At 51.0% G+C, this 25,268-nt stretch overlaps 2 protein-coding genes and 1 long non-coding RNA gene across 4 annotated transcripts in view; 1 reads left to right on the top strand and 2 right to left on the bottom strand.

Annotated features, from left to right (window-relative positions):
* The window catches only part of ZNF710 (zinc finger protein 710), a 22,295-nt gene extending 7,306 nt beyond the window's left edge, over nucleotides 1–14,989 (top strand). For both annotated transcript variants that reach the window (XM_083713145.1, XM_083713144.1), the window contains exons 3-6: nucleotides 11,272–12,727; nucleotides 13,155–13,346; nucleotides 13,751–13,925; nucleotides 14,158–14,989. In XM_083713145.1, coding sequence (XP_083569271.1) covers nucleotides 11,303–12,727; nucleotides 13,155–13,346; nucleotides 13,751–13,925; nucleotides 14,158–14,327 — 1,962 coding nt within the window. In that variant the 5' untranslated portion in view covers nucleotides 11,272–11,302 and the 3' untranslated portion in view covers nucleotides 14,328–14,989. The remainder of the gene's footprint in view (nucleotides 1–11,271; nucleotides 12,728–13,154; nucleotides 13,347–13,750; nucleotides 13,926–14,157) is intronic.
* Nucleotides 2,707–5,183, bottom strand: LOC310831961. Its single transcript, XR_014558063.1, has 2 exons — nucleotides 3,950–5,183; nucleotides 2,707–3,060 (listed from the first exon to the last, which is right to left on the bottom strand). It is a non-coding gene; the product is annotated as an uncharacterized lncRNA (long non-coding RNA).
* A 146-nt stretch (nucleotides 14,990–15,135) lies between the features above and the next one.
* On the bottom strand, nucleotides 15,136–24,906 carry IDH2 (isocitrate dehydrogenase (NADP(+)) 2). The gene is made up of 11 exons (XM_083713210.1): nucleotides 23,219–24,906; nucleotides 21,560–21,651; nucleotides 20,574–20,739; nucleotides 20,020–20,180; nucleotides 18,532–18,675; nucleotides 18,217–18,353; nucleotides 17,837–17,988; nucleotides 16,956–17,068; nucleotides 16,282–16,379; nucleotides 15,706–15,798; nucleotides 15,136–15,577 (listed from the first exon to the last, which is right to left on the bottom strand). Exons 1-11 carry the CDS (start codon nucleotides 23,331–23,333, stop codon nucleotides 15,493–15,495), a joined length of 1,356 nt encoding a protein of 451 aa, XP_083569336.1. The 5' UTR covers nucleotides 23,334–24,906; the 3' UTR covers nucleotides 15,136–15,492.
* Nucleotides 24,907–25,268: the final 362 nt, after the last annotated feature.

Raw genomic sequence — 25,268 nt, forward strand, 5'->3', positions numbered from 1 at the left:
TATGTAATTCTGTAACAACATTTTATCTCACTAGCTGATTTCGTTCAACACCTCCTCCGGCTCTTTCCCATCAGAGGAAGTAAGCATTCTTCCTTCCTCCCACCCCCCTTTCCTGACCACCTTTATCAGCATATAAGAAGATGCTGGTGCTAGTCCAGCCAATTACCATACTATGGCATGGCTAGGGGGCAGAGGGAGGCAGAGGAGACAGTGGGCAAGCTGTGGCTGTGAGGCCGACCTGGAACTGCTCAGTGTAGCAAGAATGGCTTCTGTATGGAAAGGGTTGACAGTCACTGCTTCTTGCTTTGATACCATTATGCTAGGTTCTCCCAGGCAGGAGTTTCGCTTTCTTTTGGTCCTCAAAGCAGCTACAGCTGCAGCTTCAAGCATCAGTTAAAGATGGGGAACCGTTATCAAGAATTCAGGATGTGAAACTGTCTCATAGAATTCCACTGACTTAGCTTCAGGAGCAGAAACACACAAGCATGTGATATTGTAGTTGGTTTCCCAGCAAAACATTTAAAATGCTTTCAGTGTATCCAAGAAGATAATATTGGACCTGTCAGTGAAAGTCTGGTCTGCAGTTTTGGTGGCTATCCCAAGTGATCAAATGCAGGAATGAAAAGGACGGAAGGAAGGAAGGAAGGAAGGAGGGAGTGCTAGAATTACAGAAGGAAGAATGCTAGCTTGTTCTAATTTTATCTTTCCTGTTTCGCTGTCTGTCTTGTGTTGCTGGTGCATGTACTCAAATATTTTACAGTATTCCTGCCACAGACACATTTTCTGTCTTTCTGTTATCTTCACAGATACGTACTTTGGTGTAATTTCCTTCAAGTTGCATAGACACTAGGTCTTCTCAGTCCCATCAGCTTTGTAGCTGTTTTGCTCTGAGGTTTTCCTTCCTATCCCTTCCCCCTGCCTGTCCAGCTGAAAAATGTTGAGAACTGCTATACAACCGCCACCCCCCAGTTCCTTAGCCATGTCTGCTGTGGGGGGGGGGGAGTGTTTCCATGGGAGCTATTCCCCTCCCAGGATCCAGTGTGCCAGCTGTTCTGTGGATCTTCTTACAGCCCTTGAGATTAAAGGCACTTTGGCTTCTGTGTGTTCCTGGGTAACAACACTGAAATTAAAAGAAGTGAGCGTATGGGAGAACAGAGCAATGTTTCCCTTGCAGAGGTCTTTGTTCACTAAACTTACTCTGCTGCTTTCTTGTTCTCAAAAACTAAAATATGGATGTTTTCAACCTTGCTGTCACATATGCACTCTGTTCTTTGGATGCTGAGTATTATTCCCACCTCTGCTTCTTATCAGCCTTTTGAGTTAATTCCCCTGTCACACCTGTTCCTTTTTTAATATCTTCTTCTTGCCTGCCATTCTGTGGTCTGCAACCACTGACCAATATTTAGAAATATAAGCTCCAGGAGTATTCTGGTCTCAATATCATCTCCGACTGGCTTCCCGTTGCATGTGAACTTCCCTTCATTTTGAAAAAGTTTGATAATAAAATCCAACTTGGGATGGTGTGGAACAAGCAAAAAAAGTTCCATCAGAAATGTTCAAAAAAGTTTTTAACAACCCAAGACAGAGACTCTCCTACAGTTCATGGTTGTTGATCATTATGCCTCTGTTGTTTGAGCATAGTTCTTTAGTGCTTGCACAATAGAGTGTGAGCAGGTTGTGGTCTATTGGGGTCGCAGAACTATGCCCCAGATTGTGAAATCTGTGTCCCTGGAGGAGTTTGGAACCTCAGGAAGGCCTTGCTGGATTGGACCAAGAATTCACCTTGTTCATCATCCTGTCTCCAGCAGAAGCCGCTGCCAAACAGATGTTCTGGGGATCCCAGAAGCCCAGAGATGAAGGAAAGAGACCGTTCCCACAGCTATGTGGATCCTTTGCCTCTTGAACATGGAGATACCAGTGGTTAATAACAGTTGATAGGCCTCTCTGCCATGAATTTGTCATTGCTACATCTCGAGGCAGCAAAATCTATGGATTAATTATGTGTTGTGAGAGGAGGTACTGCTTTCATCTATCCAGGCCCTACTGTCAATCAGTTTAATTGGTTCTAATCTTGTGGGAAGTTTTCCATGAAATTTCAAATTTTCCCACTCCCCTAAATCACTTGAGATCTGACCTGGCATGTTTATTGGTTCATATTTAGGAAACAAGTGAAAACAAAATGCCATGTTAAATTTGTGTGCTGTAAATACCTCCAACAGTCAAAAGTAGTTGAACTGAAATATAAGGGTGAGGCAAATCCACAAAACACACTTGCAGCACAATCCTATAATCAAGTTAGGCCAAATGGGGGCTATAAGGTACAGTGGAAGCCCCACTGTCCTAGCATAAGTTGAAGATAATGTCTGATGGACTAGAGATAACAGCAACACACCTGCAACACCAGCAGAACTCTTCTAGCATAAGCTCAAAAGAATGCTGAGATGTGGATGGAACTGGGGAGAAGCAGAATTATGCCGAACCTTGTAGTGCTTCAGATGTTTTTCCTGCCCCAACACCAGAAAAAAGTCCTGACCTCCAACGCCAACTACAGAACAGCTGTATGTGAAATATCATCCACTCAGTGGACTGGAGTAAGAGCCACTGTTCCCCATACCCTCCTGCCCTACTCATGATGCCACAGAATCTAATCACAGCACACCAATATCAATGTCAAAATCCCAGGAAAAAGAAAGACCACAACTCAGATGACGGGGCATGAGACTTTATTGCTCTGATCTCGTGTCATGCATATATAGAAAGAGCACATTGGTAACACTTCATTCCCAGACCTCTTACAGGTACTTTGTCTTGGGACTTCAGGTCAAAACACTCTACTCCCTCTCTCAAACTGGGGAGGCCAGAACAAAGCATCCCCACAAGCAAGCTATTAAGTTTATGTGTTGCAGCTGTCTTCATCACCTCTTGCTGGAAGCCTCATTCCTCTGGACCAGCGGGGAGCAGCATCTCCCACCCAGGCAACATGAGGGTCAGCATGCAGAGGTGTTCTCTGCTGGAGGATGCTGATCCTGCCCAAGAACTCTTGCCTTGCAGGATCACAGGCTGAACATAGGGAACAGAACAAACAGCCGCTGCACACATGCTGCAAGCCCCTTGCAGGGGAAGGGGTGTGTATTGCCTACTTCTTAGGGGAAACTGAGGCAAGGGGGCTGGATGAGTGCTTAAGTGGCACCACTCCCTCTCTTGCTGTCATCTTCACAAGCACCACCTCTGCATCCAGGGCCCACTTGTTCCAGTTGCTGATCACTGCTCATTACTCTCTGTGTGTCTCCCTTCACAGCTCTCTAACAGAGGAAGAGGACCTTCCTTATGCCCAGCTACATGCAGGCTTCCAGGAAAGCTGCAGCTGCTGGGATTATCCTTTCTACACAGCTATGAAGCCTTGCACACTTCCCCACCTGACCACCCCACACTTCCAGTTCTTCCTCTGTAAGCAGCACAACTCCTGCTACTCTGCTGTCTGTCATGCAACTTTCAAAAGCACAGGAGCCCAGCTGGGGCTACCAGTCTGAAAACAGGCCTACGTTTGTTTAGGCCTCTATCTCACTCCCCACTTCCCCAAAGGCTATTCAATAAAGGCTATAACTTTGCCCTGTGTGGTATTTTTTTATTACTAGGGCTTCACCATGTCCTCCCAATCTCAGTCCTGTTAAGCTGGCCTCAGGACGGGAGGGGGACTAGGAAGCATGTTCCTGTGGGATGGATTTTAATGGATAGGAGAGGATATATTAATTGCAATTTATCTATCCAGGCACCACATGTGTAGGTTGAACAGAGTTTCAAAATCCCATCCTTGGCAGCAAAATTAAAAGCATAGGAATTAGGCTGCAATGTCTTATTTTGGGCAAGTCCAGCTGGCTTCCCCCTTCTTAACCTGTTTAGCAAAGAATCAGCCAACAACTTGCAAAGTTTAAAAATATAATTTACTCACATAATCTTGCATTGGTTCACAGCAATGGCAGTAGTAAAAACTATGCAGGAAAAATATATATATATACAATACAACGAGCTTCAGGCATGTGCCTAAAGCTGAAGCAAGCAGAGGCATGTCTGCATCCAATGCTGGTCAAAAGAAGGGAGGAGAGAGGAATAGGAAACACTATATGCCCTTTCCTGTCCAGGAGAGGAAGGGAAATGACACCAATTGTCCTGTCTACCAATTGTATTTCGATGGTCTGAGTATCTGCCTATCAGCAATACAGCTCTGTGGTATTCGCTCCTTCTTTTGCTAACTAGTAAGAATATGCTTTTTTTTTTAGGTTTGGCTGCTAATCTCCCACAGTTCCTGCAAAAGCTCAGGACTAATGACCCTTTCCACTCTCTGCCTACTTAGACTCCAAGCATCATTAGGGTGGCAGACCTCTCAGACTGTACTGAGGTCATCAATCAGTGGTAGAGAATTCGCTTTGCATGCAGAATGTCTCAATCTCCAGTATCTCAAGGTAGTAATTGGAATGTCCCCTGTCTGAAACCCTGGAGAGCTGCTGCCAGTCAGTGTAAACAACTCCAAGCTGAGTGGATCAAGGTTGTGACTCAATATAAGACAGCTTCCTATGTTCCAACTTGGGTTGAGTGCTGCCACCATGATGTATGAGACAGTCAGTTGAGGTGAAAGGACTGTGAGACCTGCTGGGAAGAAAGCCAGAAAACTGGGTCTGTCAGAGAATCAGTATAGTGGCAGTTGCTTGGGTTGAGCTTGACATATTCATTCAAAATGCATATATTCTGCTTCATAGCCCTTAAGAGGCTCTCAAAGCAGTTTACAAAAGATCCTCTCATTCAAGTAAGTGTGGTACCAAGGAGCAGAACTAACATGTCCATGCAGACCCTGTATGATTCAGTATTTCGGCTAAGGGATGACAAATGTCCTGTGATGTCTGCTCTGTCATTCCTCCTGGTGCAGTTGGAAATCACACGTTTCCCAAATCCATACCATATGCCAGAGGTAACCAATGCAGTATCCTCCAGAAGTTGAATGGCCAGTGGTCAGAGAAGAGTCCAGCAACGCCTGGAGGACACCATGTTGGCCAGGCCCAGGTGGAACTTGTCCTGTTAGAATAAAGTTATAAACTCAAACACAAAAAAACCTGCTGGTCATTGGCGGAGGGCCCAGCCAGCTTAGCCCACTGTTACAACCACCCCAACCTCAAGCCCTCCAGATGTTTTGGACGGCAACTCCCATCAGCCCTCAGAAGTTATGAACTGAAACTCCTATTAGCTTCAGCCATCATGGCTGTGCTCTCATCAGCTCCAACATCCTACAGTTGTGGTGGCTGGAGCTGAGATGGGAATTGTAGTTCAAACCATCTGGAGGGTACTGGGTTGGGGAAGGCTACTCTTTTATGCATTTCTCAGTTTTCCAAACTAAGCTTTTATGGATTCCTTTTAAAAAGAAAAATTTTGAATACAGCAGATATAGGAAGTGTTAGTTTGTGCTCTTGGAAAGTCCATTGTGGTGGCTGCTCCAACCTGCTGAACTTGGCAAATCCTTTGTGTGATGGCTTAAGTTGTTGTGCAGACTCTTGCTGATTTGAAATGCATTCCTCACTCCTATCTTTCTGCAGAGGGGTTGGTTTTTCAAGTTTGAGTGCATGCAATTAATTTTTAAGATAGGAACTTCAATCTCAATGTCTTGCTAACTTCCATATCAATCAGTTACCTAGAAAATCATTTGTGTGCTGGTTCTGATGCAGTTGACAATATACTGTATTGCAATGGGTCAAACTGGGACAGTACACTCCAGCTCTAAAACATTTTCCACTTATTCCTTCACCTTCTGTGTCGTGGAGCTTACCTGAGGAAGCTTGGATCTCCCTGTACTCCCCTGCCCCCTCAACTCCTGTATTGGGTTTCACATTGTGCAGGGAGGAAGTCCACTGTTGTGAAAGGGGAGAGGCGTTTGCTGGTCCACAGCTGTGGCTGGTAGATCTGGCTTCAGATGGCATTCCTTTGCTGTGCATGTTTCTAACACTGTATCACAGAGAGTTCAGCTCTGGGAAATAAAGCTCAGACATTCACACTGGAACATCCACAGGAAGTTAAAATGACGGTGTGCCTTGTAGGTCTGACCTGCTGCAGGTTAGGGCTGACACACCTGTCTGCCTTGAGAAGCATTGACAACAATGCTATGACTTAAATAGACAGCAGAGGGGTGGTTGTGTTGTGTGAACTTCATTCCCTCCCAGTCATTGTGTAGCATGCAGAGCAACTGAGCAAGGAAATCGCAGCCCTTAGCAGACTAGCTTAGCAATGCTGTGTATGTCAGAAATTACTTTTAAATGCTTTTGTAAACTTACATAGCCTTGTAGGCCAACTAATGATTTACTATTTCCTTTTAAAAACAAATCCTCAGTTGTCTTTAAAGATACTGCCTTCCAAGTGTGTAATTCTTCTGAGTTATGATTTTCATTACTTGAGTTATGGACCCTCCAAGACCCTATCCCTGCTACTCCTGAAAACCCAATGCTTTTTTATTCTGGTGCTCTGACTCTAGCAATTCTTGGATGGAAGATGAGCCCTGCCAGCATTAACCTACCTGTGAGGAAGGTGACGCAGAACCCTTCCAAAGTTGGCCAGTAGACCACAGTTTTCTTCCTATTGACCAACCAACACTTTGGTCCAGTTGCATTAAATCTGAAATGTTGAGAGGTTGTTGAAAAATATTTGAGCTGTTTTGGCTGCTTGAGGGTTTCAAGTTTATTCTCATTCATTCTCTCTCTCTCTCTCTCTCTCTCTCTCTCTCTCTCTCTCTCTGTGTGTGTGTGTGTGTGTGTGTGTCTTTATGGCATGGGACCTTTGAGGACCAGGCAAAGGGCCTCATCTACTCACCAACACACATGCCCAGACAGACACTCTTGTTGTCTAGTTTGGAGGTTCAGTGGAAAGCAACTTGTTCTCTGCCAGCTCCAAGGCTGGGTGTTTCTGACAAGCAGGTCCCTGTTTCTTTTGCCTCTGAATATTTTCCCATAAGAGAGAGCCCTTCTCCTAACCTGTAGGATGCTTTGTTTGTTAAAGCAGAAGCTTTCCTCTTAAATAACCTATTTATTTTTCATTGGACTTTGTGTGCTTTTTTTCAAACAAGGATACTTACAAGTCGCTTCACCAACCATTTGGCCAGATTTATTTTCTGCTAGGTTGAGAATCAAGTCTCTCCCCCCCCCCCCCCGCCTCCACTGGAAAGAGGGAGAATGTGGGGGGGAAAAGAAAAAAAGACTTTTGCATTGTGGTGATTGGCACAGCCTGTGAATCAAGGGTCATTTTGTGTAGCTGTTTCTTTTCAAGCATTCTCTCTCTCTCTCTCTCTCTCTCTCTCTCTCTCTCTCTCTCTCTTTCTTTCTTTCTCTCTCTCTCTTCCCCCTTCCATGCACAATCTATTCAGGCTGGAAGCATTCTTTCTTTTCAGAGTCTTTTCTGCCTCTCTCTCTCTTTTCCCCCTCCTTTATTTTTCATCTCTTTTCATTCTGTTTCCCTCCACCACCCCCCTAGAGGCTCTTTTTTCCCCTTTCCTCATTCCTCTATTCAGTTCCCTTTTTTTTTTTGGGTTGCTTCTTTTAAAATAGCTTTTCTATTTTCAGAGAGGACAGGGAACATGTAGGAAGAGAAGTCGTTTCAGAAAGGAGGAACCTGAAAGTCTTTCTCCATTTATTTCAGCAAACGTTGTTTTTCAAGCAAGAGAACCAAGGGCGACAAAAAGAAAGCCATCTTTATTTTGTTCCCACAAACAGCGCAGCCCCAAACACCCCCCCAAAATATTCATAAGTGGTCACATCTCCAGTAATATGCTAAAATACTAGCAGCTTTGCTTTTTTATTATGTTGCCCTGGGCATTTTGGTGCAGAGACTAGAAACACAAGAGGCATGGCTGCTTTCCTGGATAGACCCCATTGATGCCCCTCTTTGCAACTTCAGACATCACCCATTTCTTTTAGCTCTGCACCAAGAGTTGTGGGGTGCAGGGCCCACTTGGATGCTGCCTTTAGAACAATCTGTCCTTCATGGTGAACCTTCAGCAGGGAGCTTAGGAGATCTCTGTGCTAATGCAGAGAACAATTTTGTGGAAAGCAGCAGTGAAGACTTAAAGTTGTGTAATCTCAAGTTTGTAGATCTCTAGATGTGCATTGCTTAAAGCATTGACTAGACCCCAATAGCCACGTTAATCAGAATTTTTGAGCTCTGGCAGGATGCCACGAATACAGGCCCTTTGTTCATTACGACTTCCCAGCCTCTTATCTCCTGAATTTCATTGTTGAATTAGTGCCTTTTAGTAGTAATTGTCTTCTGTAGTATTGATAACACTTTGCTTTGGGGAAAGAGTGTGAATTCTCCAATCCTGCTGGAGAGGATCAGACTTGCAGGTGGTGGAAGGAGAGGTATAGCCAAGGGCAGAAAACTGCAACTCAAATACTTCTTCCTGTGCCATTAGAGAGAAACTGAGTTCTTGTGTGAAAGCCTATGATACAAGAGTGCCTGGCCCTTTCTCAGATGGTTCTCCTATGACAACCTTCCCTAAATCAGTGGCTTCCACATGCCACCTCCCATCAGATCCAGCATCACATGGCTGGACTGGCTGGGGTTGCATTCCAAGGTCAATTCCTCAACAAGAGATGGTTGGTCAAGAAATGAAGACGGGAGTCATCCAGTAGACATGGATTTCCAAAGAGAGAAGTGGAACAAGTCTTGAGAGCCAGAGTGTTGGGCTGGATGAACCTCTGGCCCAGTCCAGCAAAAGCCAATTCTCAGGTGCTTATGCTTTCATTCATGTCAGGGCATAAAAAGTCTGAGGGGGGCTGATGAAGATGCTTGTTTTCTGTGATGGAGATGCTCTCAAAAGTAGGAGGGTTGAGAGAACCTGCTTCAAATGAAAGCAAAGGTACAGATGACTAGGGAATAGGGACACACCTGTCTGGAAGCCAAACCTGCACCTGAGTTGGTTGTATGGTGATGGTGATGTCCCTGCTTCTGTGGGAAGCAATCCTGGCTGTCCCTACGTAGCAGTTGAATCTGGTTGGTTTCTTGAAGGTTGGCTTGGTGTGAAGAGTGTCCCCTTCAGGTAGGAAAATGGGTCTTGGTGTGGGTGGTCAGCCACACACTTTGGGGATTAAAGAGGGAGGTAGCCAGTGAGAAGGGACTCCATCCAAAATCCATACACCTTGCAGAGCCTGGCTTTGAAAGTTTCTTCCACCCACCCACCGAAATATGTGATTCAAATCTAATGTCACCTGGAAGCTGAGATGGGACATTAGAGGAGATGGAGGTGGGTGAGAGAGCGGGGTTGGAATACAGAAGGAGATTAGGAGATTGATGAAAGTGAGAGAGAAAGAGAGAGAAGATAAGAGAGGCACACAGGACTGAACTATCAAGCTGAGAGAGGCGTTGCCAGGGTAACGGAAAGAATGAGGGAGAGAGAGAAAGATGGAGAGAAGAGGCAAGAATCAGAAATGGAAGGGAAGTGAGAGGGAGCGAGGGAGGGAGGGAGGGAGAGCAGGCAATGGCTTTTAAAGGGTGAATGAGAGAAGCAGATGGATTGTAAAGGCTGAAGTGGCTGGACAGGCTGACACCCCCCCCAACCAAAAAAAAAAAAAGCTGCCTATGCCCACAATCAATAATTCTAGGTGGGCTCCCCTCTGGCACCTTTGCTCAGGATTGCTACCATTCTGTGCCCAGGACATGCCGGCTGGCACAGAAGTGGCTGCCATCATGGCCAGTCTCCAGCTTCAAGGCTGCCTCCTGTGAGGAGGGAATCAATACTGTTGTTCCCCTTTGCCTCTACACCCCATTGACATGAAAGTGTGCTTAACAGGGGCCTTCCTTGCATTGTGGTGGAGCTTGCATGCAAAATGGGTCAGGCACGGAGGCCAGCCTGCGGGTCACCACATGGCCTTCTCCTGCCTGTCTCTGGGGGACCTGATGGGCCCCTACTTGGCCCTGCTGCGCTCATTGCCGCCTCCGCCTCCTCTAATCCTCCCCCATACCCAGCCTCCTTCCTTCCTTCTCTCTTCCTTTCTTCTCCTATGCCTGCCAGCCCCCTCTTCTCTTCTCCTTCCTCCTCTCTCCTTCCTGCCTCCTCCCCTCTCTCCTTTGTTTTGGCTGCCTCCATACACTGCTGTCTCCTTCCCCTCCTCCCCCCACCTGCCTCTTGCTATCTTTCCCCCCTCCATTTCCTCTTTTTGTCTTCCCTTGTTCACATTTCTTTTCTCTGCACCAGCCATCCTCACCCGCACAGGGTCTAAGAGCGTGCAGGCAGCTCTGGCGGAGAATGAGGTTCATTTATTTCCAGTGGTTCAAAAGTGGGAAGTTCTGAGGTTGTTCTGTCTAGCTGTTCCCTTTGCCTCGGGGTTAGTCCAAGCCTGGCTTGTCTTTCTGCTATGCACCCAGGAAGACTGGCTTTGTATTTCAGGCGAGAAACAGTTATTCTGGCTCTTCTGGTCCTGCTAGCCCCATAGGGGGGGGGAGCAGTATCCCCATCCCCCATGCTCTCCTCTCTCTGGCTTAGCTTTCTGGTGCTTCCCAGTCACACCAAAAGCACACACTGAGAGGGGAAGTCCTAGGGTTCTAAGGACTGCCTCCAAGGTCTGAGTCCTGCCTGGCCCTGCTTGCCACCTTCACAACCAAGGAGGCTGCTGTGCCCTTTCTTGTAGAAAGGAATCCATCCCAACCTGGTGGGTGACAACATCCCAATACTTGGGGAGGTGCAGCCATCAGACTGCCTGCTCTTTCTAGAAGTGCAGAATTTGTCAGATTTGGGGAGGCTCCTGACCTGGCCTTCCCCCCCAGGTATTGGATAGAAGGCCACAAGATTTTGCTACATGCTGAGCCCTTTACAATAAAGAATAAACACAGCGCAACTGAGCCATTGTACAGGGCTCTATGGAATATTTGGTTTCTGCTAGTCTTGGGAAATGGTAAGGATGAAAATGTCTGGCCTGTCATCTGGCCACTAGGCATTCCCACCACCACCACCCCTCATTTTGCCAGTGAAGCACACCCATGTTTAGATTTCAGGTTTTGCTCCAGTTTCAGGAGTGCAGAATATTTGTTTAGCTCCAAAACATGGGATGCTTTCAGGTTCTAAGCTCTGCCCTTTGGTGTTCCTTTCATTTTAAAGGCTATGTCCAGAGTAGATGCCACTTTCCATTGCCATGATTTTGGAGCTGCCAGCTAGGGCCCCTGCCGGCCAACTGGGTTCTCTCAGCCCACAGCCCTCTGCTTGGCCAACAGGGTAATGACTTCTCTTTCTCCCCTTTGTTCCTGCAGACAACAGAAGCTGTGCTTGATGGTATGAGCCATGGACCGCTTTGCCCACTCTGGAACACAGACAGATGCCGTGGTGGTGCTGTCTCTAGCCCAAGCAGCCGTCCTGGGCTTGGTGACTGAGAACGAGTTTTTTGGTGCCACCGTCAGCCCCGGAGGTTTCTTCTCCAGCTTCGCAGGCAGGCTTGACGGCATGTCCATGGTTGAGTTGAAGCAGCCGGAAAGCCATTGCCCTCTGGAGAATGAAGGCCAAGGTCACATCGAGCCAGCAGAGGAGGATGAAGCAGCAGAGGCTTCCTTCGGGAAACATGCCCGGAGGAGGAAGCGCCCTCCTGTGAGGCTGGTGCCAAAAGTGAAGCCTGAGAAGGGGGAGTGGGGGCAGGAAGACGGCGCTTATGAAGCATCAGTAGCAAGCGAGGGCAAGGAGGAGCAGATGGGCAGCCACCCTGTGAGCCTGGAGGAGTCCCCCTGTGAGCAGACAGTGCAGAGCAGCGCTACCAAGATGATAGATCTCAGCACATTCAACAGGAAGCCTCGACTCCTGCGGCACCTGCGGCAACAAGCTCCAGAAGAGCTGTCCCTGGGCGGGTATGAGGAGAGGCTCCCAAGCACCCCACAAGCCAGCCTGGACAGCACTCCGGGGAGTGCAGAGGCCTTCTCCAGTGACTGCGGCTTCCAGGCTGGTGCTCCTCCTCCCTTGATCAATCTGGAGCATCCTGTACCACACTCTCCTCCAGGGCAGGGCAAGAGCGAGCTGGGCTTTGTGTGGCAGGAGCCCCTGGACTTTGAGGCGGAGGCCCACGGTGAGCACAGCAAGAAGGTTCAGCTGGACCGCCTGGACATCAACGTCCAGATAGATGACTCCTACCTGGTGGAGAAGCGTTGGCAGTGCCGCCTGTGCGAGAAGTCCTACACGTCCAAGTACAACCTGGTGACGCATATCCTGGGCCACAACGGCATCAAGCCCCACTCCTGCCCGCACTGCAGCAAGCTCTTCAAGCAGCCCAGCCACCTGCAGACCCACCTGCTCACCCACCAGGGCACGCGGCCCCACAAGTGCCAGGTGTGCCACAAGGCCTTCACCCAGACCAGCCACCTCAAGCGCCACATGCTGCTGCACTCCGACATCAAGCCCTACAGCTGCCGCTTCTGTGGCCGCGGCTTCGCCTACCCCAGCGAGCTGAAGGCCCACGAGGGCAAGCATGAGAGCGGGCGCTGCCACGTCTGCGTGGAGTGTGGCCTGGACTTCTCCACCCTCACCCAGCTCAAGCGCCACCTGGCCACCCACCAGGGGCCCACCCTCTACCCCTGCCCGGAGTGCAACAAGTCCTTCCATTACCGGAGCCAGCTGCAGAACCACATGCTCAAACACCAGAACGTGCGGCCCTTCGTCTGCACCGAGTGTGGCATGGAGTTCAGCCAGATCCATCACCTTAAGCAGCACTCGCTGACCCACAAGGTAGGTCAGGCAGCAGAGCACCAGCCTGAAGGGCTGGGGGGGGTGTTGGGTAACCGAAGCCTTTTCCCATCCGTGGCTCTAAGGGCTTTTATAGAGGAGTGTGTGTGTCTACCTGCAGTGTCCTGAAGGGGTACCCAAAGGGCTTCAGCTTAGCTGGCTTGCTCTTTTTGTTGTCCTTGGTCACCACAGACCTGGGTTCTGAAAAAAGAGGCCTTGTCACAATTTGGGTTAAAACAGCTTCCATAGGAGGGAGGGAAGGAGTGGGGATCCAAAATGCCCTGGTCTCTTCCCCCTTGCTCTGAAATCCCCCAAACACTACTGAGCATGAAATCACCATGGTTAGCCCTGTCCTCCTTGGCAAAGGTGGGATGGGGTGGTACCTCTTGGCTGCAGTGAAGCCTTGTTACCTGCTTGCTGTTGTCTCCAGGGCGTGAAAGAGTTCAAGTGTGAAGTGTGTGGGCGAGAGTTCACGCTGCAGGCCAACATGAAGCGCCACATGCTGATCCACACCAGTGTGCGCCCCTACCAGTGCCACATCTGCTTCAAGACCTTTGTGCAGAAGCAGACACTCAAGACCCACATGATCGTCCACTCGCCCGTCAAGCCCTTCAAGTGCAAGGTAGGTGGCAGAAGTGCAAAGAGCAGAGGCTGCCGCGGGTGGTGGAATATGAAGAGCCTGAGATCAGAGCTGCTGCCAGGGCAAAGCGGAGTGGCAGAGTCTGCAAAGACAGGCCAGACTCAACTCCCAGAGGGGCAGTGGTCATTTCCAGAACACACTTCCCACATGAGCAACTGGATGCCCATATATCCACCCTCCTCTCAAGCACAGCTTAGTCATTCCGGTTTTGCCAGCTGCCTGGACTGAGCTGAATGTGGAGTGGATCTTGGTTCTTGGCCATTGGCCTGGAAGGGGAACTGGGGTGGATGCAAGCAGGTGAATCCCTCCCCTGCTGCCCACAGTCCAGGCTGCCCCAGCCTCCACCAACAGGTGATCCTCTCCTTTTCCCACCCCACCTTCCGCAGGTGTGTGGGAAATCCTTCAACCGCATGTACAACCTCCTGGGCCACATGCACTTGCATGCAGGCAGCAAACCCTTCAAGTGCCCTTACTGTTCCAGCAAGTTCAACCTGAAGGGCAACCTCAGCCGGCACATGAAGGTCAAGCATGGGGTGATGGACATCAGCCTGGACAGCCAAGGTAGGTGGGGAGGGAGCTGAAGGGATGGGCCTAAGGCATTCTACCCCGCCCCCCAGAAGTCCTGAAAGGCAGAGGCAGCCTTCTAATGCTGAAAGGTGCACTGCAGCTCCCTCTGCAGGCTGTCTTGGCTTGCTGGCAAAGGAGGCTGTGATGGCCAGTGCTGAATCCACACTGCCTGCCATTGCAGCACTACCGCCCAGGTGCTGCTCATTTCTTGTCCTGTTGTCCCCAGATCCCATGCTGGAGCTGGCAGGTGATCATGCAGAGCTGGACGGACAGCAGGAGATGGAGGACTACGAGGAGGAAAACTCGTATGACTATGGGGTGGTGGGGAACCCTGCCAACGAGTCTGCCTTGACCGAACACACCATGAAGGGAATGGCCTACTACAGCATGTTGTAGCCTGGGGCAGACTGGGTGAAGAAGGGGACATGCAGCTGCTTCCACCCCCTCCGAAAAGCTCTGTTCGGGCAGCACAGAATTTGATACTCTTGCCCTCTTCAGCCGTTTAGTCCTGCACTGGATCTGTGGAAGTCTTGTTGCCACCAACCCTTGACTGGGCTCTGCTGCTGGGTTGGGCTGGCAGTACTTTTCTCTCCAGCTTCAAAGGACCAGGAGCAGGCAGCACTTGCCTTAGACTACCTCCCACAGCACCTTGCACCCAGCACAAAGAAGCAGAAGGCCTTGTAGTGGTGCTGATAGGCCAGGACCAGCCAGAGCTCAGTGCTACAGACACCAGGCTGTACTGCAGAGCCAAACTGGATCAGCTCCTGCATGTTTCTCTTACTAACTACCTCTGCCCTGCGCAAAAAACAGAGGGGGACACACAGCAGGGTCTCTGCCCCAAAACCAAATGGGTCTTGAGTGCCCCTTTGCCCATCCCCTATCCCTGGCAGAGCAGTTATGCCAGCCTGCTGTGGAGAACATCCCTGTGCAGCCTGTGGCCATCTTAAATTATTATGTCATTTCCACAAGGTGGATTGTCCCACTTGTGCATAGATCTACTGTGTTTATTTTCTGTTCTGAAGAAATTCAGCAATAAAGGAATACTCTTTGGAAGAAGGGCCAGATGGGTTGGTGTTGAAGCAAAAGACAGGGTGTGGGGGGGGGGGGAGAGGTTCAAGGGGGGCTGAGACTTGCCTTTCCCCAGAAAAGAGTCACCATAACAGACAGTCGACACTGGGAAGCAATAAAAACAACAAGCCATGTGTAAAAGCTATAATTTAATAGCTCTATTTGGCACCATGAGGCCCAAACCACAGTACATAAATTACAGCACAAACCATTATGACCGCCTGGCAGGGGGTGGGGGATCCAGCACTGAGACCTTCCCCCAAGCCAGCAGTAGCAGCAGCTGGGACATGTTATTGGAGCCCAAATAGGGCGGCTAAAAAGGTTTTAAAAAAACAACCAGGTTACAAAAATGTCTCTGGTTGACAGTACAAACAGCCATAATTTGTTCTGTTAAAAATGAGGCAATCCCCTTTCCTTCATCATGTGCCTCCATGCTATGCTGTGCCCTCCTCCACCCACTACCAGTACGTTCCAGCGCCCCCTCCAGCTCCTCCTATTTGCCCAAAGCTTTGTTCAGGTTGTTCTTGATAGCTTCCAGGAAGTCGGTGGTGTTCAAATAATGCTTGTTGAGCTTCACACTGAAAATGCAGAAGGTGGGGTGGGGGAGTATGAGAAGCCCAAGCCGGTGGCAAGTTGTGCTTCCTCAACTCGTGAGAGAGAAGGTAGGAGCCACAGGCTAGCCCTGCAGCAGCCCAGGAATACTCACTTGTTTAATCCATGAATGCAGCCAGCCAGATCCTTTGTCATGGCACCACTCTCCACCGTCTCAATGCAGACCTTCTCCAGAGTCTCACCAAACCTGGCCATGGAAAAAAGAACAGCCTCTAGCACAGGAGGAAAAACAGCAAGGCCCAACATCTCCCTGCAGCATCTGACTGACAGGCCAGGCCCAGCCTCACTCTCGTTTTGCAGGGAGCAAAGCTTGTTTGTTTTCTCAGTCTTGCTGTGCTACTGCCGTTACTTGATTTGTGCATCACTTGTTGAAGCAACTAGCAGATGCAGCGATATGCAATATGGAGTGTGCCAACAACACGCTTGACGCTCACCTTCAAGCAGGTCTTTCACAACACCTTCCAGGAGCCCTGCATTTCCTTCTTCAGGGTCCCCCTTTTCCCCTGGGGGGCCCAGGGCACTCTCCCATTACAATATCTGGGTCATTCTTATGCCTGTACTTCAAAAATCTCTGTCGTGACCCTGACATAATTGCAGCCCTATTCCCTCCCCGCCAACTTGCTCTCCCATGGCAATGTTGTATTTCATGCTGCTGGACAGTGGCCCTTACTTGATGAGGTCAGCGTTGCTGTCCAATTTGCCTCTGTGCTTCAGGCCTCCTGTCCAGGCAAATATGCTTGCGATAGGGTTGGTACTGGTAGGATTGCCCTGCAGGGGAGAAAAACAGGTAGGCACAGTTAATTGCCAGCCACTGCTAGAGGTAGCAGACCAGCAAGCATTTAGCTTGAGAGAGGGGGAGACCGGTGTCCCTCCATGGGCTATTGGACCCCATCAGTCTCAGTTAGCATGGACAATACTTAAAGAGACTTAAAGCAACATTAGAGGACTACAGTTTCCCTATCCCTAGTCTGGTGAGAACGCAGATGCAGCAAGTTGGCCAGAAGAGGGCACTCACATCCCTCCCACTGGTCTATTTCATTCATTTATTTTATTGGCAATATTAATATCCTCCAATCACAGTGTTCACTGGGCAGCTTACAGTAATAAAACATTAAAATAAAATGGCAAAACTATAATAAGCAGCATATTTTCAGCAGCAACAAGCAAACTAGCACTTCTTCACTAAAAGTACATGGCAAATCTAAGACTCAGTAGATTAAAAGGGTGAAGCTATTTAAAGCCTGGGAAGCTGAAAGGGTCTTCACCTGGTACAGAAAAGAGTGAGACAATATGCCTAAAGAAGGGGCCAGGTGAGCTCCCTCCACAGCCACCCAGTTGACCCACCTTCTGGTGCTCCCGGTAGTGGCGTGTAACAGTGCCGTGAGCTGCCTCCGCTTCGATGGTCTTCCCATCTGGGCAGACGAGGATGGAAGTCATGAGGCCGAGTGAGCCAAACCCTAGGAAAAAAGCCAAACTCCTGTTGGCTGTCTCTGCAACAGCAGCTTTCCACACCTTCCTCTGTGGGGAAGGGGAGGTCCCTGGGCCCCTTTGTTCCTGTGCCTATGAGGTACTCCCCTCTGGAGCATGGGGTGCCTGGCACTCTATATCAACAGAATAAAGCCAAGTGCTCAGCTGACTCGCAAGGAAGGAAGAAACATTTGAATTCTCTAGCTTCACCATCAGCGGAGCATCTGATCTGCCAACCCACTCTGCAGAACAGACAACTGCAGCAGAGCTGGAGAACAGCCACGGAGAGAAAAGCCCATCTCCTGAAATGCTAGTCAGAAGGGCTGGAAGCGGGATGTGAAATGGTCTGGCCTTGCCTTGTGCAAGTCTCCCTTCCGAGAAACATCAATCTCACGAAGACCTCAGCAACATTGCTTCCCCCCTTGAGAGCAGAAACCTGCCCTTTTGAGTGCTATTCAGTCTTGGAGAAAGGCAATAGCTCAGTAGCAGAGTGAGTGCTTTGCGCATACAAGACCCCAGCTTCCATCTCCAGAGAGGGCTGGTGAGGTGCTGCCAGTTAAGATGAACCAGTGGCAGCTCTCTACATGGGAGGGTCTAGCCCCCTGAAGTGCCCTGGTCACACAGGAAGCCATGTTCTGCGGTTCTATTGTAAGAATAGAGCAAACTCTTTCCCCCTGCTTTCCGGTCCCTACAAGTTGCAAGCCCACACACCACTTGCAGCCTTTCACAGCTGCCCTCTCCCCAGCCCAGCGCCGCACCTTGGGCCAAGATGTCAGACTGGACATCTCCATCGTAGTTCTTGCACGCCCAAACAAAGCCACCTGCGGATTTTATCACCTGGGCCACCATGTCGTCAATGAGACGGTGCTCGTACCAGATCTTGAGCTTGTCAAAATCAGTCTTGTAGTGCCTGGCAGTGGAGAACAAGAGGTTACTTATTCATGCAGCATCAACCCTCTAATCCTCCTCACACAGCACCTCCAACCCATCCCAACAGGGAGGTGCTCTGGCACTTAGGATCTCACCTCTAGCACTTAGGATCTCAGCAGGAAATGCTGGGTTTTGGGGAAGGTGGGAGAAAGCAACTCCCACCCACAGCTTCCTGGCTTAAGCCAAGAGGGGGGTCAGAAGGGCTCACTTTTCAAAGATCTCCTGGAAGGTGTCCTTGAACCGTCCATCGTAGGCCTTGAGGATGGTGTTCTTTGTGCTCATGTAAAGGGGCCACTTCTTTTGGATGGCATACTGGAAGCAGCTGTGGGCAAAGCCCGAGATGGACTGCAAAAGGAAGACAGGGCCCTCAGTGGGACATCACCCAGAAGCAGCAGCCTGCAGGAGCTGCCACCCTGCTATTCAAAGGGGAGCAGCAGGTCCCCAGGATGCAGCAACCAGCCTCACCCCATGGAGGGGACCCAGGAAGCAACTAATGCAGGGGTCTAGCTGGCATTGCCCTCACCTCATCTGTATTGTACATGCCCATGCCGACGCCTCCACCAGGGAAGTTGTACACCTCCCACTCCTTGACTCCGCTGCCATCCTTGGGAGTGAAGACCATCTTAAACGTCCCAGACTTGTCCACAACGAAATCTGTGGCTCTATACTGGAAAGCAGAAACCCAGATGTTAGGAGAGCCCAACAGTATCCAAGTGTCTCAATTCCCCCACATCAAACCCCCTAATTAGCCCCATGCTGGGGCCTGCTCCCTCCCAATGTATTCTGTAGCTAGGATCCACAGTACTGTCCTGTAGAAGAGCAAGGGGGGAGCCTCTGGAATCCTTTGGGTTTACCCCCACCACCTGTAGGAGGCAGGGGCAATTTGAGCTGAACTTCTAGCTTCTAGACTGGTCCTGTTTCATGAGCCCCCCACTAAGGGATTGGGTTTTTCCAGTTAATTTCGGTTTTTATTTTTCTCTGCTTACAGCCACCCACCTCCTCCACACACCCTAGAGAGGGACATAGCTTTTTTAACCACATGGGTGAAGGTGGAGGAATTTGGGGGCAAAGATGCTTGTCCCCCCCCCCAGTTATGACCTGCCCCTGGGAGGTTCAAGGGAAACTGAACCAAAGGAAGTTATGGCAGTAGCTGGGCATTTACAGTGACCATCTCATCACCCACAGCAGGGCTTTCCAGGCTGCTAAAGTCTGAGTAAGGGCCTGTTTGTTCCCTGCACATTTTTTGCAAAGTCTGCTTTATAGAGAGCATGGAGGAGTCAAGTTCAAGGCAGCTGGTCTCCCCTCCTGAGGATGGGAGGAGCCAACCCCAAAGGATTCCAAATGTCCTCCTCACTTCACTGCAGAACAAGGCATTTACTATAAGAAAATTCTAGCCTTTTCTCTTCTGATTCTATTCCTATAGAAGATTATACAGCACTTGAATTTAGGACAGGTATTTAAACCAAGTACAGTGGTACCTTGGGTTACAAACACTTCAGGTTACAGACTCCGCTAACCCGGAAGTAGTACCCCGGGTTAAGAACTTTACCTCAGGATGAGAACAGAAATCGCACGGTGGCGATGGCCCCATTAGCTAAAGTGGTACCTCAGGTTAAGAACGGTTTTAGGTTAAGAACGGACCTCTGGAATGAATTAAATTCTTAACCCGAGGTACCACTGTACCTGGTACTCAAGGATGAAGGAGATTTATCAGTGAGGTTTTTTCAAAGCTTCCTGTACTCTTGCCATCACTTCCTGACTCAGCCAGCAGGATTCCAACAACATTCCCCCTGCTACTCCTGACTTTGTGCATGCCTGTCCGAGGTGGGGAGCAGATTGGAGCCAGACAAATAATCAAAACACAATTGCCAAGGGGTAAGAGAGACTGACTGGCCCTGCTCTATCCCAGAGGGTTTGTAGAGAAGAGAATGCTCTACTCTCCCAGTTGTACATCCCACCTTGTTCCCAAACCAGCTGCCCATCCACCCACCCACTCTCCCTTCCAACCCACCTGATCACCATGGGCATGCCTGCCAATGACAATGGGCTTTGTCCAGCCGGAGACCAGGCGAGGAATGTTCTTGCAGATGATTGGTTCTCTGAAGACTGTCCCACCCAGGATGTTCCTGATGGTGCCGTTTGGGCTCCTCCACATCTTCTTTAGCTTGAATTCTAGGGGAAGTGTGGAGGGGAAGAAGAGGTAGTTAGGTGCAGCGCAAGAGACCAATGGTGGCAGTTCAGCAGAGTGCATCTGCTTTGCACATAGAAGATCCCTGATTCAATCTCAGGCTCCATCTCCAGGTCCGTTGCCTGAAACCCTGGAGAGCTGCTGCCAGGTCAGTGGAGCCTGTTACAGCAAGAGTCTGACTCAAACAAGGTAGTTTAATGGCTCCTTGCCAATCCACTGCCTTAGCACCAGCCACTCCAAGAGAAAAGAGGAACATTCCCCACAAGAAAGTGAGCTGCAATCTGCTTTGGGCTGAGGGACTTCCTCTTGGGAGAGGGGACCTGGAGCGCAGGTCATACCAGATTCCTTTAACCCTGCCATGGGCATTTCCCATGTACCTTCCACGCGGGCTTCATCGGGGGTGATTGTGGCACACTTGACAGCCACGCTGTATTTCTGGGTGGCCAGGGCAGAGTCTATGGTGACCTGGTCATCTGTCTGGTCCCGATTCGGCAGCCCCAAGTCAAAGTACTTCAGCTGGACATCTACGTTGGGCAGGATCAGCTGTGCCGGGATGGGAGGAAGGCAGTGAGGACAAAGGTATGTAGATGCAGACCCCACAGTAGAGATCAACACACCACCGAGCAAGTGCAGAAGGCCCATCAGAGACGTGCCCCAGGAAGCTTCCACACACTACCCTTCCCGTGCATGCAAAAAGTGCACTTAAAAAATTAATAATAATTACATGTTATTCACACAATTTCCCTCCTGTTGCAAGGATGGTGTCTTCTCCAAGCTCCATTTGGTCTGTGGGGAAATGGGACACTAACCTGCCCCAGCCTCCCCACCTCCAAACCTGGTGCCTTCCAGATATTTTGGACTACAACCCCCATCAGTCTCAGCCAGTATAGCTCTGCTTCCATCAGCCCCATCATCATACAGCCATGTTTGCTGGGACTTAAGAGAGCTGTAGTCCAAAAGAACTGAAGGGCGCCAGGTTGGCAGGGGCTGCCTGACTTTATATTCATTGCTGCATGTGGAATACGGCTGTGTTAAATGTCATCATCTGGTTTACCTAAGATATATCCAAGGATGTTGAAAATTGTAAGGAGAAAACCCTGGCTCTCTCCCCACATCATTCATAATGTTATAAAACTCTTATCATACTTCCCCTGGGAACTTTTTCAAAGCTGAGAAGCCCAGACCGCCTTAGCCTACTGGAAGAAACACCATCCAGTCCTCTAACTTTCTATTGCCCCTTTCTTCACCTTTCCACAAACTGTGAGCATTTTAGAAACATGACTGTGCTACCAATGTACAGGCCATCAACACGTGGTCCTTGCTGCTTTATTCCCAGCCCCTCGGATCCAAAACTTCCAGGTACCTTCTCCTTGATGCCGGCCCAGATGATCCGGGTCATCTCGTCACCATCCATCTCCACCACAGGGTTGGCAACTTTGATCCTTTTGTCAGCATCTGTGGAGAAATGTCAGAATGCTGAAGAGACACCAGAGACAACCTCCAGCACCCAAACAATTGTGTGATGTGGGCTGTGCCAGGGTGCAGCTGCTAGAACCACTGGAAGAAAAATCCCAGGGCCTTGGCGTGTGTCTCTATCCCAGCACACCACTCTCAAAACAAATCCTTGTTGGGGTCTAGAGACTGATGCCTCCCTTGTGGAAGCTGCCTGCGCTTCTCCTGCAAGCCTTTCCCCCTTTGTGTATGTAAACAGCAACTGACGCCGGTGCTTCTTAAGAATCTGAAATATTTCCCCAGCTCTACTGCGAATAGGCACAACACAGAGTGGAGCTAAAGCAGTCAGGCCAAGGTGCCTGCTGTGTCTACCCTGTGATTGACCCTGGCAGGAGAGAAAGTGAATTAACTGCTGCCCAGTGGCTCTCTAACTAATCCCAGCTGAGCCCAAAGCCCTGCTGACTTTCACAAGCCATAATCCAAGCACATTCGCCTGGGGTGAGGCTCCTCCACTGGGGATCTGCCCGCAGCCCCTTTTCCACAGACTGGACCTGCAACTCCACTGCTCCAGCCAGCTGGTCAAGGGACAAGGTCACCCTCAGAGGACAGCAGGGGAGCAGCAGGCACACCCTCCCTCTGCGGCTTCCTCCCTGCCCCTCGGAGAGTGAGCTGGCTGGCACGGCTCTCCAACAGGTCCTGGAGCCAGCTGCTAGCTGTTCAAAGCAGGAATGGCAGGGCAGGGGGCAGCCAAATTCTCTGTTCGAGATCCACACACAGAGGAAAGAAAAGGAGTCTTGGTCAAGCTGGAAAGAGGCCTCCTCAGGGGCTTAGCCTTAGGGTGTGCATGGGGGGCTGCGGGTGGGGGGGGAGGACTTCCATGGCGACACAGAAGCAAAGCAACTGCCGGCCTACATTCCCAGGCCTGGCACAGCCTCATTGAGTCAAGCACGTATATGCAGACAGGGTCTTAATGCCCCCTCCAGGCCAGCTGTGTGCTGTGCCAGTTTCTGCTCCATGCAACAGGATCCCGCCAAGCTGGCAAGCCTTCTGCCCGCCAACCCCCCCCCCCCACCCGGGCCACTTTCGAGACGGGGCAAAAGAGGGGCTGGCATGTGGGCCTCGCGTCCCCCAGCTGCAGGTCTCCCAGGAGAGACAATCTGCTCTCCTCCTCCAAGTCTCCCGGTGCCCCGAGGCGGGCAAAGCCGCCTTGGCCGCCCCGGAGTTGAGCGGGAGCGGCTCCACCCGAGGCGGCTCTAAATATAGTCCCTGGGGAGGCCCAGCATGGCAGGCGGGGCCGAGCGAGACCAGGCGCAGAGGAAGGCAGCCGACGGGGCCCGGCGGGGCATCGCAAGGTCACCGGCGGACGGGGGGCCGGGGCGCTCCAGGACCCTGCCACACAAGGGCACGGCCATGGCGCCGGGCATCTTGGAGGGGGCAAACGCCTGGCCGGCTTCCCCGGGGCTAGAGAGGTGGCTCCCGTCGACAGGCCTTGGGAGGGGGCAGCGCCGGGACCCTCTGCTCTAACCACCCCTCCCTCTTTCCTCCGCTCCCCCCCCCTCCCGCCACTCACAGTGCCGGTGCGGCGGGCGCTGCGAGACGCTCAGCACAGGGAGCAGCGCGGCAGGAGAGCGGCCCAAAGCTGCCGAGGCGACGGCCGGAGCAACAGCGCGGAGGTAGTGGGCCATCGTGGCGGCGGACGGAGGAAGAGGAAATGGAGGACGTGCCGGCGGCAGTGGCGGCGGCGGCGGCAAAGAGGAGAAACCGAGCAGCCCAGGCGCGCCAGGCGGAGCAGATGGAGCGGCCGCCCGCCTGCCCTGCCCCCTAAGTCCCCGCGCTTTGGGAACCTCCCCGTCGGGGCGGGGCGCCGAGGTCCAAAGCGGGCCACCCGGGAAATGGACACGCAGCGGCAGCAGCCATTGTTCTTTTACTGCCCCTTTGGCTCCCGTGAGTGCCACGCTCTTGCCCTCCCTTGGGCGACAGCATCTCCACTGCTTTTGTTGACCCCCCCACCCGCGTTACAAATGTGGCCTTCGCGGGGGCGCTGGGCGGCGGGATGCCCTAGACGCCCAGCTCGGAGGGCTACCCAGCTCACTTCCCACTGCTTCGCCTTGTGCTTGGGTAACAGTAGCTGCAGCCGCCAGACAGGCGGGCGGGCGGGAGCGCCAAGGCCAGGCCTGGCTGCTGATAAAAGACATCCATCGAGACGAGAGGCGAAGGCCAGCTTCCCAGGATGTGCTCCTGTGCTGGACGTGGCCTGCCTGAGCCGCCGTCGGGGCTGAAGGGCATTGGCAGAGCCGGAGGGCATTGCGCCATTTGTTTGCACACTGACGGCAGCCGCCGGTCGCTACTAATCCAGGAATAGCCCCGGGGAAGAGGGCCCGGAGCAGAGCAGATCAGGGTCTAGGTTGGTGCCCAAGAGAGAAACCCCGTGGGGACTTCCTACGAGGGCCCTTCCTTCCATTTCGCCTGGAGGTGCAAGAAGCCCTCTTGACAACCCAGCGGGGGGGGGGAGCCCCTTTGGGAAGGCAGGCACTGGGCCTGGAGGGTTAGTACCCATGGGCATGGTGGGGGTCGGAGCAGGCACTGAGCACAGTGCAATCCAAGCAGCCCTTGCTTTGCTCTCGGCTTGAACCACCCAGGGTCAGCACTGGCTCAACACAAAAACAGCCTGGCTGCTGGATCAGTCCAAAGAGGGGCCACCCAGAATGGTGGCCAACCAGATACCCCAAAAGGAAAGCCACAAGCAGACCATGTGTGCACTTGTGATCCCCAGCAGCTGGCATTTAGAGGCACCCTGCCTCCAGCAGTGGAGGTAGCGCAAAGCTATGCTCCTCTTCCTTCAATTTCTTTAATTCTTGTATCTGTGGTCAGCCTCAGTTGGAAGACATCACTGTTAAACATCTGTTAGCTTGCCCCTTATAATAGAGACCCAAAATATCGTTTTCTGAAACCTTTGTTCACAGAAGCAAGCAGGTGTAGTTTCCTTTGGGTGACAATAATAGCTTTGTAACACACAGTGTGGCCCTCTATCCACCAGCTGCAAATAACTATCAGGAAAAGGGAGTTTGATAGAACACTATAAAGTTGTGGTGAGGTTTAATTTGAAATCAAACTGGATTTGAGTTTGTGGGTGTATCTGGCAACCTCTGTCTTACATCACTGATGTTGCCTCATATTATGGATGTATGATCTCTATTGTTTTATTGGGACTGTGGCTGCAGGTTTCTAGCCTTTGGCTAGAACAATAAACTTCGATTGACTGACACAGCCGGGACCTGACATGCTCTCAGGGCAGAAACACAAGAAAGGAGTCACACAAACACACTCACCAGCAACACCGCCAATCAGGAAGCAGCCTGCCAAGACCACCCCAGCTTGAGTTTGGGGAGAGAGGAGGAGTTGCCCCTCTGCCCTTTTGGCTGCAAGGCCTCAGCCAGCAGAGCAGTTGGGCAATTTTAGACTTTGGACTTAGTTCAATCCCTCAGTTTAATTCTGCCCATCACCCCCTTTAGAGTTGTGTGCTGGTTGTGTATGGGGTGGCGTTGTCCTGCCATTCCGCCAAGTGGGGGCTTCTGCCCCAAAGCTCTGCCTCAAGGGCACCATATAGCTGACCCCTACAC

The sequence above is a fragment of the Podarcis gaigeae genome, assembly GCF_964106915.1.
Source record: "Podarcis gaigeae genome assembly, chromosome: 14".
Taxonomy (NCBI): domain Eukaryota; kingdom Metazoa; phylum Chordata; class Lepidosauria; order Squamata; family Lacertidae; genus Podarcis; species Podarcis gaigeae.